Source organism: Neophocaena asiaeorientalis, unplaced genomic scaffold, assembly GCF_003031525.2.
Source record: "Neophocaena asiaeorientalis asiaeorientalis breed wild unplaced genomic scaffold, Neophocaena_asiaeorientalis_V1.1 scaffold123, whole genome shotgun sequence".
Taxonomy (NCBI): Eukaryota; Metazoa; Chordata; class Mammalia; order Artiodactyla; family Phocoenidae; genus Neophocaena; species Neophocaena asiaeorientalis.
In genome coordinates this window covers 15,027,344-15,049,953 of record NW_020173666.1, presented here as the reverse complement: position 1 = coordinate 15,049,953, position 22,610 = coordinate 15,027,344, and the positions used below count along the sequence as shown (strand labels likewise).

General features: G+C 39.2%; 1 protein-coding gene across 1 annotated transcript in view; it reads left to right on the top strand.

The window, feature by feature from the left end:
* Nucleotides 1–22,610, top strand: part of PRKN (parkin RBR E3 ubiquitin protein ligase) — a 1,231,166-nt gene that overhangs the window by 413,035 nt on the left and 795,521 nt on the right. The window contains exon 3 of the mRNA XM_024747998.1: nt 9,108–9,348. Coding sequence (XP_024603766.1) covers nt 9,108–9,348 — 241 coding nt within the window. The remainder of the gene's footprint in view (nt 1–9,107; nt 9,349–22,610) is intronic.

Below are 22,610 nucleotides of genomic sequence, written 5' to 3'. Positions count from 1 at the left end.
AATTTATAGCCAAGGTGTGAAACTGTTTATCTCTGTGTCAGTTGTTTAAAAAAATAAACATGAATGCCTGTCAGTTCTTGTTTCTTCTGTGCTGTTGAAGAGCCTGACTAAATATTTCTATCCCTCTGTGAGTCACTCAAGCTCTGGCCAGGGCCCAAGGAACATGCAACACCCCAGATTTACTGAATGACCCAGGTGAGGAGGGTGATGCTTGGCTGCATTGTCTTACATGGCAGTAGGGCATCTCCCTGACTTAGTGAGAAACTTGTAGTATTTGAGAATAAGTGATCCCTGATTACGTTTCTCCCCTCAAGAGTCTACACTCATCTCTTTTCTTATAGCTCTGGGTTAGGTGTGTGACTGGATAAGGAAATATCCATTGCTTCTCCTAAGAGATTTTTTGTTTGTTTTTCATGACTTTTTTTTTTTTCTGGGGATGGATGTAATTTAAAGTAGTCAGTAGTTCAAAATTACCACTCTGGCTTTCCACTGATTCCACATAAACATTTTTTTTGTTGTCTAAGAGTTTGTTTTAAAGTCATGAAATAAAATAAACTTATTCTGTTCCAGTTGGCTACTGACTTATTGCAACCTTGAAGCAATGAATGAACTTCCTTCCCTGTGCTTAGTTAGTTAGTTCCCAGTTCTACAGTGACCAGCATTGGGCTGAAACCAAGCAAGGGGCACACCTGCTTCTTTTTGGTTCTGAGTGAGGGGACAGGACAACATGCTGTGTGTTCACCCAAGAGAAAGCATTAGAATTACAGCATAGGAGAGATGGGTAAAAGGAAGGGGCAGGGGAGGGAGGGGGAGAGAGAGAGAGAGAGAGAGAGAGAAAACCAAAGGGAAGGGGGGAGGAGTAGAGATCATCCAAAGACCTTCACATTCTTTTAGAAAGTGGAATTATAGGAGGGATGAAGAGAAGAAAACCAGAAGCAAACTGAGAGGCTAATTTTTCGGGCCTAGAAAGGAATAGGCTTTAAACAAGAATATAAAGCGTTTTTTATCCTTTAATGTTTTTTTTCCCCAGTTTGTTTGTTGTTTTTGGAAATGGCCCCAAAGCTACAAAATACCATTTTTGCACATTATTAGCAAGATCTCTTTGGCAATACAGGTGTTCTTGTTGAGTTGGGGAAAGGGAGAACACAGTGAGAGAGAGGTGGTGTGTGAAATGACAGTTTGGGTGACAGTTTGTCTGCTTCATATTTTTTTCCCCAGGGTTGAATCATTTGAAGGTAAAATATCTTTAGGAGGAAGACATAATAGAGATTATTATTCAAGATTCCTCTTTTTGTCCTGTATGCACAAGAAGGAGGGTCTGTTTGTTAACCCTGACACTCCCCCACAAGCAATACCATACATTGTATGTAATGATTTGTAAAAAATTAATTTAATTATGTTAAAATTCCATATATATTTAAATTATTTATAACAGTGTATCATAACTTGTGATAAAGTAATGTTTAGAGAAACGACACTGGGGGGGCATTTCTTGTAAAGTTTACAACATAAAACACAACTTTAACTTGGTTTTAGGCATAGGATTGATTCCCTGTTATCCTTTGTGTTTAGGAAAGGGTGGGCATGGATGAATGGAATCCCAGACCTCACCTGTGCAACAGCGCTAACCTCTTCTCACAGTAAATCATTTACTCCATAGCTAAGGAGAGCAGTCAGTTGATTCTTGCTTTGTCTCCTTCCCCTCCCCACTGAGCTCCCTCTGTACAGGTCCTAATGAGTAGTGAAATGGCCCCAGGCCTGCCATGGGAGGGACTTGAGGGTGACATGGCTCAGACCCACACTGGCTAATTAGTGTGGGGCTAATTGACCTTTCCCAGTAATTGTATTACTCAGCCTTTGGCAACCAGAGAGGGGGCCTTTCATTATCTCTGTGTAGCATAATACCTTTGATCATAATAAAAACTTGCTGTAAGAAATGTGAAATAATTCAAAGCATAAATCACAAAGTATATGTCTTTTCAAAGTCTCTATTTTTTTAAAATGAAAGATCAAGTTGAAGGAACAGTTTTTATTCTCATCCAATTAATATAAACTGGCATTTAGTGTTTGTTTACCACTATGGAGGTGAACTAGAGCACAAGAGAAAGAAATCAGTGGGAATAGTTTCTTTTTGGTTATTCTGACTCGCACCGAACGTCCTTAGCTCACGTTGTCTTTAACCACATTATCTCATTGTTAGCAATAACCATACAAAACATTTCTGAACCATTACATTTAAAACTACCTTTAAATAACTCCCTAAATAATTGCCACATTGTCTTTCTTTGACATAGAAAATATGCTACAGTAAGTCCCCTACATACGAACAAGATCTGTTCTGAGAGTGTGTTCATAACTCCAATTTATTCGTTAAGTCCAACAAAGTTAACCTAGGTTACCCACTAACACAATCGGTTATATAGTACTGTACTGTAATAGGTTTATAATACTTTCACACAAATAACACATAAAAAAACAAACACAAAAAATAAAGAAAACATTTTTAATCTAACAATACAGTACCTTGAAAAGTACAGTAGTCCTGTATTAAAAACTCTGGTGAAATAAAAAAACAACTCTGGTAGGCTTACACCAACATCTGTTAGATGTTCTTTTTAGAAGAAGCAAGTAATGAACATGCTGAATCTTTAACAACCAAAAAAGAAAAAAAGAAGAAAATTTAAGCTGTGTTAAAGTGTTTCTTTAAAATTATCTAAGAAAGAGCTCCTGAATGCCAAAATCATTTTTAAAATTAAAATCTGATAACATCATTGACTATTAGATTAGGAAATCTTTTATCTGATAATTCTTGGCTGATCATATTATTTTCTGGGGGAAAAAATGCGTGCTATTAAAAATTCAAATGAAAATCCGAGATTTTCAGGCCTTAAAACGTAAAGTTGGGATGCAATAGGAAGTAGGGTAGCCTTCCAACTGTAATTATTTTAACCATGTTTTATGATAAACAAGAGTTTAACAGAGTTGGAGAGAATGAAAATGAATGAATAATATCGAAGAGATTGAAGGCAGCCCAGTCTAATTTAAAGACCATGGACATTTGTATAGCAAGTATAGTGATGAATGTAGGTTGATCAGTGTGCTTATAAAGTAAACTAGTGACTTCCCAGGCAGTCCAGTGGTTAAGACTTCACCTTCCAATGCAAGAGATATGGGTTCGATCCCTGGTCCGGGAGCTAAGATCTCACATGCCTCGCAGCCAAAAAATCAAAACATAAAACAGAAACAATATTGTAACAAATTCAATAAAGACTTTAAAAATGGTCCACATCAAAAAAAACCCAAATCTTTAAAAACAAAATTAAAAAATCAACTCGTTGGAGGTTCTGTCTAACATGTATCCTTGTATGATGAACTCAGAAACGTGGGGAGTCCAAAGTGGGATATTTGAAAGAGCATTGGGCTAAGAGCCAGAAAACATGGGCCGCGGATCTGGCTCTTTCATTTCCTAATTATGTGTCATATTTAGGCGACTCACTAAAGCCGTCTGACACATTTCCTTACCTCTGCAATGGCTGCAGCAATTGGCATGTGCTTCACAGGATCATGGAGTCATTCAACAAACTCAGGTGGACTGTGTACTATGACCACCGGGTCACTACAGTAGATACTGTAGATTCAGCATTAGGAAGATTTAGTACCTTTTCTTGAAGATGGAATTGTCTGGTAACAGAGAAACACATAAATAGGCAGTGTAACCCCATGTGACAAGTGCTGTCTTCTCGGGGTTTGGGATCTGCAGGGGAGCTGACTTAAAAACAGCTGAAGCTGGCACCAACCTTTGGGGGTTGCCAGCCTTGTTGCCAGGCCACCTCTACCCTGTTCTTACTTTGCATGGTTTGACTGATGCATCTATAACTGGCACTGATTCTTATTTCATTGTCTTGTCGTCCTGTTTGGTTTTGTTTTTTATCAGACCCACACAAACTTTCTTCTGTGGCCTCCAGGTTGCCCTGGTCCCAGTGGCTGTCTTCTCTAGTTTTTAACATATCTGGCTCTTCGAATCATTACTTTGTACCTGAAGCAGATCCATTGCAGCTTCCAAACCCCACTCTTCACCATGGCCCCTATAGACTTGTCCTCCTCTGTCTATCCCACCCACTACCTCACTTCCTCTCTGCAGCCACATAGTGGAGCTCGGGAGAGTCAGAGAAGGTTATCGGGAGTTCTTGGCCTGGGTTCCCATCCTGGTTTCATACTTAAGAGCTGGATTACGTTGAGCCTGTTATGAATTTCTCTGTGGCTCACCTTTAACTTCTGTGAAGTGGAATAGAAATGAACAACAGAGACAAGTAATGTTTAAAGAGCTTAGTTTGTGCCAGGCACAGTTCTCCTGGCTTTACATACAACTCACTTCTGGATGGTAAGAGCAGCTCCCTTAGTTCACTATGGGGATATTAAGCAACTTACTACATCTGAAGACCTTGTAACACAATCTGGAGAGTAGTACAAAGCTCAAGCATATTATGTATCTATTTGACTTTTATTATTAATGTAATTGTTATTGGCATAGCACGTGAAAGCATTTTGTTAATATGTGACGTTATTAACTGTTTTTTAAACTCATTATTAATCATTTTAAAGATTATCTGTGTAACCCTTCTTTAAGTGCTTGGACAACATTCCAATAACTTTTCAATCCTTGTTAATTTTTCTTCTTAGAGTAACATTACTTATTTTTACAATGTTTCAAAAGGTTAAGAATATCTTGAAAAGCATTCTCAGGTTTTTCAAATTTTTCTTGTTTTCAGTGTTCGAATTATATTACCAGGCTGTCAGATATTTGAATTCCAACTACATGTCCTCAGAAGGACTCCTTTTCGGAAAAGGAAAGCTACATCAATTTCTTGTATATCGTGGAATAATGGCCAGTTGGATGAGAGGTGGTCATTGGTTGGCAAACAACTCCCGTAGATGTTTTATTAATCCTGGGGTATCTCCAAGTCAGAGGTCCTGGAGAGAGAGTCCATGGTACTGAGCTCTCAGTCCCTGGTGGGACAACAGCTCTGCTTGACGGTACAAGACCAAGCCCAGCTGGGTGAATACCCACTTGTTTTGTCCACAGTAAACAACTTATGTCACTGCCTTACTTGTTGAATTAATGACTTGTTATAAGGAAAACACAAATGTACTGCTTCCTCTTTGCCAAGCAATATTGTGGTTATTGAGGAAACAAAGATAAATAAGGCATTGTTTTTGCCCTGAAGAAGCTTAAAACAATGTTTGAAAACTCTGCTGTCTTCTCATGAAAATCTCTACCTCCCAAAGCTGAGGGATCGTTCATATACCAAGAGAACTAAATATTATTTTGGGCTTCGGAGTGGCTGGACAACTAAACTGTATCTAATTTATTGCCCATGGGACATGCTATTAACGTGGCTTTGAACTGAACTAACATGATGGTGCACTTGAGCCATCTGGCAAAGGGACTGCTTCCGAAATCAACAACATTTTCTACAAGTGAGTCAAAGAATTAAGCAGTTAATGGTCTCTGAACCATGGATGGAGTCTCAGGGAAATATGTTCTATAAATATCACTATAAGTACTGAAATCTGTTTGGGATCTTCCTACTCCCCTTTGCAGCTCTACTCTGAGCATTAGGAAAATCTGGATTTGAAAGGAAAACCTCAGTTTTTAAATTTTTTCCCTATTTGTCCAATTTTAGCAGCCCCTGAGAATTTGCTCAGGTTCTTCATGTGTTTCCTGGCATCTGAGCATATAGTGATATTTTTTGTATCAACTTTTAGTTCACGGAAAGCCTGGAAAGTTACCAGAATAACTGTCACATTTGTCGATTCTGCTTATTCCACCTTCTTTATACATTTTCCAAATAAGATTGTGTGAGTGGAGCAGCCAAAAAGGATTCTGAGGTTTTATTCTGAGGTTTTATCTTTATACAAGATAAGGACCCACGTCTTTAGTTTTCAAAACTCGTAAATGATGATAGTGATACTGACAATTATATATTGAGTTGTGACTGGATTGGGTCTGCACTCTGTATATGTCCTTACATCTCAGAGCAATCATCAAAGTTGGTAATATTATTGCTAATGACATATGTAGAAACTGAAACTTATGCAGGGAAAGTAATTTGCCAAAAATCACGCAGCTAGTAAATTACATCTATTTGACTTCGAATTCCATGTTCCTTCTCTGCAGTCTTCTTGCTCCCTGAGGAACACTTCAGGTGTTGTGTGTATGCATCTATAGCTGTTTATATTTGTTCATTCATTCATTCTTATTTTCTCTTAGTCACTTACCTTTTCAATTCATAGATGAATTTTCTACATCTACTAGGTTCAAAGTGCTGTGTGAGGCATTCTGGTAAATAAAAGTAGAAGTGTAACCCAGTCGCTGCTCTTAAGGAATTCTAAATTAAGTTGGAGGATCAGACACAGACACACACACACACACACACACACACACACACACACACACGATGTCCAGGCTCTGATCACTGCAGTGGAAGAGCATAGCAGGCAAAGATTACCCGGATTCAGATGAGAGAGAAAGACATTATTTTTATCTGGGAGTATCACATGAAGCATGTACGTTATGACTGTGGAGAGAGGAATTTTATCTGACTGATTTTTTGAACCTTTTGAAAAGAGCACAATATGGATGAAAATCTCAGGATATGTTAGGATGCTAATTCTCAATTGTTTCTCCTTGTTGCAAAGCACATGTCCTCACATGCCCACATTTGAGTGTACTCAGATCTTGATGTTGGTTTGTTTGATATGACTTAGGCTAAAGGCTTTGTACAGTCTCTAGAGTGCTGGCCGAGCCCTGAGGTGATGATAAATGGTGGTAGAACGTCTGTTAGTCCAATTAGAATGGAAAAAAGTGTATTGTCAGCGATTACTGCTTAATGAACAACCACAAGATCTCAGTGCCATACATTAATAACCGTCTCTTTCCCGTGCATCTCCAGGTCATCTGGGGGTCTGCAGCCCCAGCCTGCATTTAGCTGGAAGACTGCTCAAGCTATAGGTGGGGTTGCACTTGATCCTCTCCATGGCTTGGGCTCAGGTCTGCGCCATGTGTGCAGTGCTGGGGCCCAGGCTGAAGAGGTGGAAACTTCCAGGGATTCTTTTTTGATAGCCAGGGCAGTGGTGCAAATATACTCTAAAACCCTGGTTCAATCACATCTGCAAACGTCCTATTAGCCAAAGCTGACCACATGGCTTAGCCCAAAATTAAGGGCAGGATGAAGGGAGATGAGAGTGAATATTTTTTGAAGAATAATATAATCTACATATATAATGGAGAGGAAAAGACAGTTGGTCTAGAAAGGAGAAGAGTCCAAACACACTTGAAGAAGATAGTAAGATGTTAGACTATATTTAACCAGTAATAGTGAGACACTTTAGAAAGACTATGTAGAACACACCAGAAATTCTTGTACAAAAGGTTTGCGGGGAAAGACAAGAGGTAAGGAAGTAATTACAAAGCTCTTGTAATGATGGAGACCTAAAATGAGGAGGTGACAATTGGGATGTAAAGGAGCTGAAGATGTGAAGGGAATTTCTGAGTCAGAATTAGTTACTCTTGACACCTTGCTGGATGTAACAGTAGGGAGGAAGGTTCCAAGGTGGTGAAGCCCTCCTTAGAAAACATAGGAGAATGATTGGAGTTTTAGGTGGGAGGGGAAGCCTCGACACTTGGATAACATGGGGGATGGTGGTGCCTTGACAGAAATAGGAAGTCAGGTAGGGGCGGACTGAGGGGACAGAGATTGACGCAGAGTGACCACTGCTGAGTAGGAGCAGTCCTGGGGAGAGCTGGGAAGCTGCGGGGACAGGCGGCAGGTAGAGGAAGTGTGTTGATGTGACCGAGACCCGAGGCACGGGACCAGAAGAGATCAGAGTGGGATTTGGGACCGGAGGGCATGCTGGTGACCTTCCTGAGTGGGCGAGGCTGACACCAAGCGGTGGTGTGTGGGCAGGGCGTGCTGGTGAGTGTCAGGCACCATTCTTACAAGTTTGATAGAGATAACACGGCACTTGGGGGGTTATGATTGTTACCAGTGTTGTTGTGTTTTGCGTGGGTGTTATTTAAACTTCCTAAGATGAGGGAGAATGGCAATGGGGGATGTTGTAGAGAGAGGAGGGTCCTTGCTCTGTGGGAGGAGGGACAGACAGATGAACGACTGTGTCTTTGTTGATTCTTCCCATCCAAGAACATGGTATATCTCTCCATCTATTTGTATCATCTTTAATTTCTGAAACAGAGATTTAACTTAAGTTAGTATAGTTTCTGTCCAAGTAAATTATCTGATGTCTAACTTTCTTTTCTTTTTTTATGCTTTTATTTTATTTTATTTTAATTTTTATTGGAGTATAGTTGCTTTACAATATTGTGTTAGTTTCTACTAATTCTACTAAATTTTAAAGTCTCCTGTTCGTACACATTAATATGTAGATACAAAACATTTTTGTAGACGTCCACTGATTTTAATTGTGAGTTTGGATGAACCAGTGAATGATCCGAGATGGCACTGGTACCCTGTCCTCCTGCTTCACTGGCCTGGTGGTGTGATTGCTAGTGATGTCTGAGTATACGTGGAGCCTACTGTAAACGAGTGTATGGTAAATTCTAGAGAAAGTTGCCCTGTAGTTGGTAATAACCAACTCTGTGCTTTTTAAAACAGAAATGAGTGCTAGTATTTAAATTTGAAAATTATAAGGACATATTTCCAGGAAGTCAGTTTTAAAAGCATACTGCTTTTCAGTATGGTTATGTATGCAGTGTGATACATGTTTCTTTCCCGTTAGATTTCATGCCCCTTTGAATATTACTTCAGTTTTCGTCTGTTGTCGTCTTCCATTTATCCCCACATTTCAGTTTCTGGCCCCAGTTCAACATTAACACACACATGTGTAGGTGTTGACCCCTGCTGCAGGGTGAGTGTGCCTATCCTGATCAATCAATCACACGTGTCACTTTTCTTTAAGTTCCATGACTGCATGCAGACATTGGACATAAACCAATGTCTTTTACGCACTCTAGAACTGATGACACATTCAGCTCCTGCTGGTGTTTTAATGTCTGCCCTTTCTTGTGTTTTTGTTTCACTCTCCCACAGAGCTGTGACCTGGATCAGCAGAGCATCGTTCACATTGTGCTGAGACCCCAGAGAAAAGTCCCAGAAAGGAACACAGCTGGAGGGGACAGCCCACAGAACGCTGCGGGGGGCTCTGAGAGGGAGCCTGAGAGCCTAACTCGGGTGGACCTCAGCAGCTCCGTCCTCCCAGCCGACTCAGTGGGTCTGGCTATTATTCTGAAGGATGACAACGAGAATGGTGGCCCACCAGCTGGAAGGCCAGGTAATTGACTGGCTGTGGCTAGTAAAGCATTTTGTGTGGTAAAATCTCCACAGGAAGAATGGCCTCACTATGGTGTATTTAGTTCATGACAAGTTCTAAATCACCAGAAGGAGACATGACTAGAAGGAGAGTACGTGGATGTAAAATTTGAGGTGACACATTTAATAAGTACAACGAAACAGAGCTATCATATTAAGAATGAACATAAGGGATGGGGAAGGTGTCAGGACCATAGTGATAGTATCTTGGGTTTACTTTTGGAGGAACTAGGGGTGGTGGGGACATGTGATACATTGTGCTAGGCTCAAAATATATGATTACGGTACCTATATGTCCCTCTCAACTTTTGCCTTTGTTTTCTTCTGTTTCTTATTTTCTTAAAATACATTTTGGTTGATTATGTTTCTGATGATATAGAGAAATGTTAAAAAAGGAGAAAGAGAACTTCAGAGGTAATTTTAGTCATTCGCAGGTTCTAAGAACAAATGACAATGTCAATAATATCCTTTGTGTGAAAGAATTCTTCCTTCTTTATGCTACAGCCCATTTCAAAAGTTTGTTTTGGCATGAATGACAATCCCTTTGTTATTCTGACAGTATTAGTATGTTTCCTTTAGTCTTTTATTCTCCAGTCTAAATAGTCAAAGGTACAACAGGATTATTTTTGACTGTGTGTGACAGAAAACACAAAATAATAACAATGACTCGGCAAGGTAGAAGTTTATTTCTCTCCCACGTGCAATAGGTGAAGACGTAAGCAGCCCTGGGCTGGTATGGTATGGCTTTCACAATGTCAGAGAATTCTGGAACCACCAAGATGGAGGCTTCTTGCTAAAATTACTAAATAAAATTTAATTAATATTTTTAAAATCATAGATGAAATTGAAAAAGAAAAAGGAAATTTTGCAGGGGTAAGTGAAGAAGTAGAAACAACACACCTGTCTTTAAATAAAGGAATGAATAAACCAAGAATTTAAGTGCATGGTGCTCTGGTGGCCCTCAGGTGGTTGTGGAAGGGATGAAGGCTTCATGTCCTTTACATGGACTGGGCATCTAGGAGACTGAAAAAATAACCGAGAAATGGGGAAAATGAGATAAACCTAAACCTCTCAATACCTATGTTGTCCACAAGGAGGAATTAATATAAATATCAGACCCAGGCTTTGGCACCTCTGATGTCTTAAGCAGAATGTACGTAAAAGCATTCCAGAGAACACTTGAGGGTCATGGCCTTCAGAGATGAACAAGCCCTATTGAAGGGGTCCTCATGATACCCATTATAAGTCAAACAAAGGGATATTCTACCTTGAGTGGAGAAGAGCATACACCATAAACTAGAAGATTGGTTTCCCCCAAAACATGAGAAAATAAAATGACAGTTTGAAACAGAATACAAAACAAAAATGTTTTATGTTAATTAGGACATAAAATAAAAAATTGAAATCAAAACAGAAAACAGACATAATAGAAAAAGATAGCTATTGAATAGAGCATAAATTTAACTATTAGAATGAAAAAAAATCCTCAACAGATTGGTTAAAAGAGCAATTTGTCAATGCCAAAGAGACAGTTAATGAATTGGAAGATATATATGAGGGAATAGCCCATAATGTGACACAGGTTAAAATGTAAAAAAGTGGTTTTAGAGACTAGGGTTTGGAATTAGGTGGCCTGACTTATATCTGATAGGAAATCTTTAGAGCAGGAGTCCCCAACCCGTGGGCCGTGGACCGGTACCGGTCATGGCCTGTTAGGAGCTCGGGCCGCACAGCAGGAGGTGAGCGGTGGGCAAGCGAGCGAAGCTTCATCTGCCGCTCCCCGTCGCTCCCCGTCGCTCCCCGTCACTCCCCGTTGCTTGCATTACCGCCTGAACCACCCCCCACTCCCTGTCCGTGGAAAAATTGTCTTCCATGAAACCGGTCCCTGGTGCCAAAAAGGTTGGGGGCTGTTGCTTTAGAGCAAAATTAAATCCTTATGTGCATTATCTGAACGTTAATAATAATATAAGCAGAATAATTATCATTTATAGGTATTCACATATTTTAACGTTTCCTAATGTTTGTGATTCTACTGTCTTGTCACTGGTATTTATCTGAAGATTTAAAAAGTAGAATCTTATTATTTTATTTTATTATAAAATTGCCTTCAGTCTTCTTGAGAGTTTTATTTTATTATTATCAGTTTGGAATTATTGGCACCTTCCATTGTTTCTCTTGCTAGATCATAATACTTCTACTGAAGAAAATATTCTCTTCCTACAGTGACTGAGGTACCGGTACACTCTTAGAAAATTCTGCTAAATGTCTAATATTCTACTTAGATTTTAAGTGAAATATGTAATTGTTTCAACCCAAACAATAGATTAAAGAAACTCTCATAAATGTACATAGGACAGTATCACTGTAGCAAGAGCTGGCAGGCTACTGTACGCTTTGTTATTGGACTGCTTAACCTTAACTTTCCATACAGACCTCATGTAGTCTGACCTCTAATCACCCTGTTTCTCATTTACCCACTGACCAGTGGTGGCCTGTTAGCTGCATGTGTTTTGCTGGCTGGGGACTGGGCTTGGCGACACTTGCCGGCATGCCAGGCGGCCAGCACCCTGTTGTGCTTCTCCCCCATCACCCCAGATCAGGAGTGAGCTCTCCTGTTACCTTTCCTGTGCCGAAAGGGTGGTGTAAGTTATGTTGCATCTGGAAAGAATCAGGCAAAAAAATATGGGTTATTCCAGGTCAACTTTAGGACTTTATTCTGCATTGAACTGAAACTCTGAACGGCAAGGAGTCATCCCTTAACCTTCTGAAGTGGAAAGAATCATCTCCTTTTCAGAACTTTCATACCTCTTATTATTTTCTATTTTGTACTCTAGTTCCTTCTGTATGTACTTTATCTCTTTGAGGACAGTATATTTGTTCAATTTACTGTAGTTTCCCACAAAATCTCTAAGAAAAACTGGTGATCAGTGTTTCCTAAATTATGTAAAACTGTAAATGTAATAAGCCATTCATCAGAATTTTCTGTGTATTTAACTTTTAGAACTAATGACTTGTTCAATGTTATACAGAGAAAAATGAAACTTCACCTCTTAAAATACCTTGTTAATTTTACTGCTTGAATGAATGGAATACCTTGAATGGGGTTATTTGAAATGACTGTGGGCAAACGACGTGCTTATACAATTATTTTTTTTTTAAGAAAAATGACAGTTTAGAGTTCCTAGAGCAGTGACTCACAAACTCTAGTGGGAACGTTTGTTCAATGCTTATTCCAGGGCCAGAAAGTCTGATTCCGTTAGCTGAGGACAGAGATTCAGAAATCATGGTGCTCAGCACACTCCAAGAAATGCTGCCCTGTAGCAAATGTTTTCCCACCTTTCAACTGTGAGGCCTACCTAGAGTCTTCAACCAGGTGGCAGGAATGTTGAGAAAGAGGTGGACAAACCAAGTCAATCCATAGTAGCAAGGGCAGGCTCATAATTACCAGTTTTATATACAAAGCATCTACAGTGCATTTTATTTGGGGAAAAAAAAGAAGAAAGGTCCCTGGTTGAAAAATGTTTGAAAACTTCTGCCTTTAAGAAAGAAATTTAAGAGAAATAAACCCAATTTTCAGCATGTTTCCAGGGTGTTTGAATTAGACAAGGAAGAATTTAGGTGCTCGCCAAACGTGAGAGGGCTCTAAAAGGTGGAGAGCTGGGCTGTAGCCACAAAAGTAGATGCAACAAATAAGAACTGCAACTTGAGAGCATGTCTTTCAGGTATTTATAGGTGCAAAAGATAATTGGTCAATGTAAGAGGCATTGTCATGATCTACATTAATAGTTTATACTATTTGTACTTAGAAGCTAGGACATGTTAGATTATGATTTTTAAGAGGAAGTCAAAGAACTGAAATGAGTCATTTAAGAATTCCTTAAAGCAGTGGTTCTCAAGGTTCACTACTCATTGGTGTCACCTGAGGGCTGGGTCCAGCTCAGTCTTCCTGAAGTGGTGACTGAGGATCTGCATTTCTAACAAGTTCCCAGGTCTTGCTGAAAGTATGGTTCTAGGAGCCATGCTTTGAGTAACACTGTCCTACACAGTAAGAATTTGTATTGTTTTAAAATATTGTTATTGTATATTATTTTATAAACATTTGAATAAGAACATCGAGTAAGGTATTCCTGGACTCCAAGGAACACATGCATGAACTAAGTTCACATATTATGTTTGTGTTTCCTTAAAGAAATACCATTCATCCCCTCCTGATAATCAGATGAAAGAAGCTATTGGATCTAGGAAAAAATAGGAACATTCTCCAATATTTGTCATGCAGTTAGCTAACTACTTAAACAAATAATTAGAGAATCCCTACTCTGTGCCAGGCACAATTCTAGGTGCTGGGATGTAGCAGGAAATAGTAACAGCCAAATTACCAACCCAACTGGATCTCGTTCTAGTTGGGAAGAAGATAATAAACAAGCAAACAAACAAAAAGCCAAATAGCCAGTAAGTATATGTTCTCTGGTGAAAAAATTAGCATAGTAAAGGGAATACAGAGTGTTGGAAAGGGTGCTCTTTTGTATAAGGTGGTCAGAGGCCTCTCTCATGAAGTGACAATTGAGGAGAGCATTTCAAGGAGCATCCATTCAGGAATCTCAGGTAGAGAGGACAGCGAGTGTATGGACCCAAGGCAGGACCGTGCTTGGAAAGCAAGGAGGACAGCGTGGCTGGGGCAGAGGAAGTGAAACAGTAGGAGACAGGAAGTCAGAAAGGAAGACAGTAATACCTGATCACAGTTGAAAGTGAAGACAATCTAATAAGAAAGTTTTACTCCTGTCAACTAATGTTGAAGCTGAAATTCTGAGGATGACATGCCACAGGGCTGAAAGGAATGGTAATTAGTATTCCTCTCCTTCTTCCTCTCTCTCTCCCTCAACAGAATCCATACCAACCTCCTCATAATCCTTCTCCAGGGCAGCCATGTCCTCACAGGCCTCAGAAAACTGTAGGCTGTGTAGGGTCTTGTAGGCCCTAGATTTTACCCTGGTGAGAAGGGAGCCACTGGAGGAGTTTTGAGAGATGGAGTGACATGATGTGACTTAGGGAATGTTCACTTTGGCTGCTTGTGAATAAACTTCAGGATGCCGGGGTAGAAGCAACAGGATCAGTGTTTCAAATTATCAAAAGACCGTAACACGCGTGACAGTGGGAACTGGCAGTAATGATAGTCAACATCTGTGAATGCTTATCCTGAGCCGGGCACTGTCCTAAGCCCTGCTTCCATGAAATGTCTTGTTTAATACTTCAGAAACCCCATCAGGTAGAATATATTAATGTCCTCCTAATAGATGGAAAGTAGTATCAGATCATTTAAGGAACGAATCCAAAGGAAGACTCTATTAAGGACTGTCTTACTCCGAACCTTGTGTTCAACATATCCACTAGTCTGTATTCATTTAAATATACATATCAGAAGGAATGAATGAGTTTTTGCTTTTCTTCTAGATGTTTTGGTTATAAAGGTTGAAGAATCATGTTAATTGTTAATTTTAGCCAAGTAGTCACATTTTAAAACTCAACTTTTATATCACAAGGTGTACTATTTTTTCACAATTTTGGGGTCTTTAAAAAGAAAACTTTCATTAATTTTATCCAGTTCTTTCTAAGTCTCATTGCCCCGGTTTACTAACAATGCATTTCATTAGTTTTGAAGAACATTTTCCTCTACAATAATTAGACATCTTTTACTAAATGCAAGAGACTGCTGTCGATGAAGCATTACAGGCTGGAATGAATTTTTGTTTGTTTGTTTTGGCTGCCCCACGCTGCATGTGGGATCTTAGTTCCTGACCAGGGATCAAACCCGTGCCCCCTGCAGTGGAAGCCTGGAGTTTAACCCCTGGACCACCAGGGAAGTCCCTGGAATGAATTATTGAAATAGAACTTGAAAATGTAAAATAGAAAAAATTAAAAATAGACAAAGGTTTAAAAAAATTAAGAATAAATTACCTCTGCCACTCCTTGTCAACATTATACTGAAAGTCTTAGCTAATGCAATAAATCAATAAAAGGAAACCAAAGGCATACAGATTGGGAGGAATCATAAAACTGACTTTGCTCATAGGTGATGTGATTGGCAATGCAGAAAATCTAAAGGATTTGACAAAAAAAGCTTTTGGATCTAATAAGTGATTATGTCAAGATTGCAGGATACAAGGTTAATATAAAAGAGTCGGTTGCTATCCTGTATACCATCAATGAAAAAATGTAATTAGAAATTAAAAACACAGTACCATTTACATTAGCACCCCCTAAAATGAAATACTTAGATATAAACCTAACAAAATATGTACAGGTTCTGTATGAGGAAAATCACACAACTTTGCTGAAAGAAATCAAAGAACTAAGTAAATGGAGTGACATTCCATGTTCATGGATAAGAAGACTCAACATTGTCAAGACATCACCTTCCCAACTTGACATACACAGTTACAGTCAAAATCTTAGCAAGTTATTCTGTGGATATCAGCAGACTTATTCTGAAGTTTAAATGGAGAGGCAAAAGACCCAGTATAGCCAACACAGTATTGAAGGAGAAGAAAAGAGTCAGAAGCTTGATGCTCTTTGAAGTTAGGAGTTCCTATAAAGCTACAACAATTAACAGAGTGTAGTAGTGGTGAAAGAATACACAAATAGTTCTACAGAACAGAGAGCCCAGAAATAGACCCACATAAACATGGTCAGCTGATCTTTGACAAGGAGAAAAGGCAATATGATGGAGAACAGATAGTCTTTTCAACAAATGTACTGGAAGAACTGGACATCCACATGCAAAAAAAAAAAAAAACTACACAAAGATTTTACACTTGTCACTCACAAAAAATGACTCAAAATGGATCAGAGACCTAAAGGTAAAACATGAAACTAAAACACCTGGGAGATAACATAGGAGAAAATTTAGATGATCTTGAATGTGGTAATGACTTTTTAGATACAACACCAAAGGCATGATCCATGAAATAAATAAATGATAAGCTGGACTTCATTAAACTTAAAATTGTCTGCTCTGTGAAAGACAATGGCAAGAGGATGAAAAGACAAGCCACAGATGGGGAGAAAATATTTGCAAAAAATACATATTTAATAAAGGACTGTTATTCAAAATATACAAAATCTCTTAAAACTCAACAATAATAAAATGAACAACCTGTAAAAAATTGACAAAAGACCTGAGTAGACACCTCACCAAAGAAGATATACAGATGGCAAATAACCATATGAAAAGATGCTCAATATCATGTCATTAGGGAATTGCAAATTAAAAAAACAATGAGCTACCATTACACACCTGTTAGAATGATTAAAATCCAAAACGCCGACAACACCAAACACTGGCTGGAATATGGAGCAACATCAACTCTCATTCCTGCTGGTGGGAATGTAAAATGGTACAACCACTTTGGAAGACGTTTTGACAGTTTCTCACTAAACTAAACACACCATACAATCCAGTGATTGTGCTCCTTGGTGTTTACTCCAATGAGTTGAAAACATATGTCCACACAATAATCTGCACCCAGATGTTTATAGCAGCTCTATTCATAACTGCCAAAATTTGGTAGCAATCAAGACGTTCTTAAATAGGTAAATAGATAAACTGTGATATATCCAGACAATATTACTTAGTGCTAAAAAGAAATAAGCTATCAAGCCATGAAAAGACATGGAGGAACCTTAAATTCATATTACTAAGTGAAATCAAGTTGAGAAGCCTAATACTGTATGATTCCAACTATATGGCGTTCTGGAAAAGAGAAAACTATGGAGACAGTAAAAACATCAGAAGTTGCGGGGGGGTTGTGTGGGAAGGGATGAATAGTCAGCGTACAGAGGATTTTTAGGACAGAGTGACTATTCTGTATGATAAAATGGTAGATGCCATGTCATTATAAAGCCCATAGAATATAAAATACTAAGAGTGAACTCTAAAGCAAATGGTGGACTTTGAGTCATAATGATGTATCAATGTAGGTTAATTAGTTGTAACAAGTGCACTACTCTGGTGAGGGATGTTGACAGTGGGGCAAGCTGGCGTGTGTTGGGGAAGGGGGTATATGGAAACTCTCTGTACTTTTTGATCAGTTTTGCTGTGAACTTAAAATTGCTCTAAGAGATAAAGTCTATTAAAAATAAATTAAATTGCTTTTAAGACTTGAGCCCTGGATACATACTGTAGATATATCATGATTACTAGAGAGTATGTTCTTATCAGCAATTTTTTTGCCAGTGGTTGAATGTATTACAAGATGAAAGTTATTCTGGGATTATGAATGAGTTAGCACCTGCCAAATACAAATCAGTAATGGAAGCCTCCTAATGGAATAAAGCGATAAACTTCAGACTTAATTCTCATTTTATCCAAAAATCAAATCTCAAGTACTTGAAAATGTGTATTATACATACTTATGACTTTAAGCCAGAGGGCGTGAATTTCTTGGTGCATTGGACAGCTTTAAACCTTCCCTGAAACAACAAAATTTTGGCAGTCATACTAGAGCAACTTAAAGTTGCTATCACATCAAATTATTAAAAATACATTATGATTCTGCAAGTACTTGATTTTTTCTCCAACAAAGAAAATTTTACTATAATATACTCTTTCAATATTATAAGTGAAAACACAGAAAATGATGTTTCAGTGTAGTGGGAATTTTGCCAACCTGACATATTTTTGGGTGGGTTTTTTAGGTAAGGAAAATAGTCCTATATTCCTTTCCAAGAAGTATGAGCACCATTCCAAAAGCAGAATGAGTTTCTCTTTCCTCTCTATTGTACTTTATATATACAGCTGGCCTCCGTATCCCTGGGTTCCACACCATGGATTCAACCAACTGGGGATGAAAAATATTTAGAAATAAAAAATTCCGGAAAGTTCCAAAAAGCAAAACTTGAATATGCCAATCACCTGGCAACTATTTACATAACATTTACATTGTATTTACAACTATTTACATAGCATTTACATTGTATTAGTTATTATAAGTAATTTGGATATGATTTAAAGTACAGAGAGGATAAGTGTAGGTTATATGCAAATACTACACCATTTTATATAAGGGACTTGAGCATCCACAGGTTTTGGTGTCTGAGAGGGTTCCTGGAACAAATGCCTCATGGATACCGAGGGATGACTTAGTTCAGTGTAATTAATTACTTGTCACATTTTTGCTTTCCACTTTGAAGGTACGCTTGTCAGATTCAAGTAAGTCTCATATACTTCGTACCTTCATTGCCTGGAACATGGCTGGTACTGGATATATTGTCATACTGCCAAAAAGTTTTATTCAACATATAAGATGACTCTCACAGCTCTTCAATTCTTGCTCATTGCATATGGCAGGGGAAAATGGTGAATAACTGTATGTGGGTGTGATGTGCCATGGGGTATCCAGAGTGCAAGTAACAGTTCTAAGCCTGAGGAAGTCAAAACGCATTAAGGGGGAGGTTAGAGATCGTCAGGCACTCCACACACACAGTGTAGGTGTCAACCAAATAGTTCCCTCATTTGCTGTTTTCAGCCATCTTCTGAGTACTTCTTTTATTAGTACCATCATCATTGTGGCAAAGAACACGTAACATGAAATTTACCATCTTAACCATTTCTAAGCGTACAGCTCAGTAGTGTTAAGGATATTCACATTGTTGTGCAAACCAATTGCAAAACATGTCCATTTTGCAAAACTGAAACTGTACGCATTAAACAACAACTCCCTGTTTCCCCATCCCTGCAGCCCCTGGCAACCGCCATGCTACTTTCTATCTCTGTGAATGTGACTACTCCAGATACCTGACATAAGTGGAATCACGCTCTGCTGTCTTTTTGTGACTGGCTTATTTCACTTAGCATGACGATCCACCTGTTTTTAGCATGTGTCAGAACTGCAAAAACTTCTTATGTGTAATAAACTGGCAACAGGAGATCCGAGGGTTAATGAGAAGAGCAAGATCCTCAGGTAGCTCACATCTTAGAATGTATGTATATAAATTAAAATGAAGTGAGTTCTGAAAAAGAGGTAAATCAAAGTAATATGGGGACATTGAGGAGGGAGAGGCTAAGACAGACATCCTAGGTGGGCTTTGAAAGACAAGAAGAATTTGTCAGTGGTGGGGGGCTTTGGAGGATGGAGGAAGAGGTTAGTTACACTCAGAGAGGGGGATGAGCTTGTGTAGTTTTCAGACAGTGACGGCCATAGCTGGGTTCTATTATGGCTTCAGAGGATTGATGGTATCAGAAAGGTGTCTGGGGCTGGGGGGTGGCGGAGGGGTGATTCCTGTTGTGGAGAACTCTGAGTGCCAACACTTTCAGTGACTAAAGACGGACTTGATAACTTTCAGTCACATCTTTCTTTCTCTGCTGGTGTTTAAGAAAGCGTTTTTTTTTTTTTAAATACATAAGAGATATGCAGTCAAGTAAAGCTGGAAGGAGTGCCAGTCTGTCCTTTTCTGGGTGTCAGAAAATACAGAGAGGAAACTCCAGCCGCGGCATGGGTGAGAGGTTGACCTCAGCGAGGACTCCATGCCGGCTGGGTGGGGTGAGCTCACTGCCCAAAACGGGGAAGACAGACTGAGGCCGGCCTTCTTTCTCTGCACCTCCTTCATGCCTGTCTCGGCGCACGTGACTCTGCTGGACGTGTTCTTGGTTGTTGTTGTCTCTTTAGAACCTAAGCAGTTATAAATGAGCTGTAGGGGAGAGTGGTGGGAAATGACGGTGTTAAAGTTTTTAAGGTTCAGTGTGGTCCTCACTTGCTAGGGGCCTCGGGATGTTTCCATTTTTCTGAAGTCCCCTCTGCAGAGCAATAGTGTGATAAAAAGGGGAGAGGAGAAGTTGCCCCTAGACTAAATGAGGTCTGACCTGACCGTGTGCTCCTTTCATGCAAGGCCTCTAGGGCTGTGCGGTGCACGCCTCTCCCTCTCCTGGGGGCCTCCAGTGCTCCATAAGGTAGAGCCTTTACATTTTTGCTCTTGGAGCCTAGAGGACTTTCGGAGGATGTTGGACAAGTGCTAAGATGGTAAGATTTGCACTTGACAAGAGAGTGGGAGCTGAGGCAGGATATTTTCAGCCGGTGAAGTCTGTCTTGGGACTCGTTGGAGAATTCTAATTACTGCAGAGTGTGCCAGAAATGTAGGCAGGCGGCTGGATTCCATTTTTTAAAAAAATGTGGTTAGAAGGAAGAGAAAGAAAAAAATTACAAATCAAGTGGTAAACATTGACTGATTATAATAAACTCTTTTAAAACTTCCTAAATTTTGTGAAACATTTATTGAAGGTACTGTTTTGTATGACCTGGAGCTTCCAAAAATTTTACACCTAATTCAGTAATGTTTGTTCCACCTATGGAAATTAGTATAAAATGTCCTTTTAATAAAATATATTGAAACTCTCATGACAAGTTAACAAACTATCAGGACGTTCTTTTTTTAATTCACTTTTTAGGTGATACCATAGAATCAAGCCCAAACTCCTACACCTTCTAAATCTATTGAACTATAATTAATTTTCCTAATGATACTCCTAAACCTCTGTAAGATCTTAAAAGTTCTTCCTCAGTCCCCAAAGATTAAATTAAATTTACTACCTTTGGTGTTAGAGGTGTGATATTACGCTCTGATTCTTTGAAAGTTTGTGCTCTATCTTCTCTGTGTATGATAATTAAACTAACCAGAACACGCAGTCCATCAGTGGAGTTGTAATTTGCTTGGGAATCAAATGGCCAGTTGTTTGGCTAGTGGATTAAATGAAAATCCTTTGAGCCTGGAATATTTTTTATATCCTAAGTGTTTTCCACAGTAACTATCTCTTGGTAGTCCCTTAATAAATATTTGCTGTTGCTGGAAAATACTATCGGCAAAGGTGATAGGCGTTTGTTTCTAGTCCTTGAGCCAATGCTCAAGTACCCCAGGGTGCGACGGGTCTGTGACACAGATACTAAGCTTAGTGGCAAAGAGCCTGGGCTCTGGAGCAGGGCTGACTGAGCCTCACCCTGGCTCTGCTTCTTACCGGCTCTGTGACCTTGGACAGTTTACTTTTTGCTGCTCAGAGTGTGGCTTGTGGACCAGCAGTATCAGCATGCAGAGCCTGAGGCTCTATCCCAGACCTACTGAATCAGAAACTGCATTTTAATAAGGTCCTCAGATGAATCACGCACAGTTCAAAAAGCACTGGTTTTCTTAACATGCTGGGCCTCAGTTTCCCCATATATAATATAGAGATATTGAATTACCTACCTCATAGAGTTGACTCCAGCTATTTCGCAACCAGAGCTTATACCAGCGCCTGGTGTATACTGAATATTTAATAACTTTTAGCCATTTTTGTTACCCTTCCTTTTTCTAGCTCACATGATCAAAAGGCCTGATATTGGGCCTGGGCTCTAAAATCAATCTAAGTTTATAGATCCAGGGCTACCTGCATCTATTCATTAAAAAAAGCAGAAGGTAGGTCCCCCATTCCACATTCCGGAGACTTCCTACTCATGAGACTACCTTCTTTCTGCTTATTCTGCTTTTGAAGTAGGGGTTTTATTTTATTTTATTCATTTATTTATTTGTTTGTAAGTGTTGTCACTTCCACCACATATTTAGGAGCAAATTAGAACAGTGGGTATTCTAGGATAATGAGGAATGACATCAAGAACAAAACTTCCTCTGCCTATTCTCCTAAATTTCATGTTTTCATTGCCTTCCAGCCTTGAATCATGTATGGTATTGTTGGCTTTTCTTCCTCATATTGTTAGGCAATGTACTGCTCCTTTTAGAATATTCCATCAGAAAACACAATTAATTTTTGGCTTTTGACATCTGTATATTTGGTCATTGGGAACCACAGGGACAGAAATGAAGTTTCAATAAGGCAAAAAAAAAAAAAAAAAGATGAAGTTGTTTTGAGTTTTTTCTACTGGAACTTGCTTAAAGAACCCTTTTTCTCCGTGCAGTATTTTGAAAGAGCAGATTACCTGGGGACTGATCACAGAGGTGGACCACAGGGGACTTTATCAACCTGGCCCTGACAGCCAGTGATAGATGAGAGCAGTATAGAGACAAATTAGTGTTGAGCATGACTCAGACAGAGCTTAGGTTCTAAGTGAGCAAGAATATGGCACACATGGATGCAGGTTTGATCAACGGGGCACGTGTTTCAGGCTAGAGTCATTGCGCGAAACAACACACTGGGCGCTGAATGCTGCCGATGTCTTTTTGATGTTTACGTGAATGCAATAT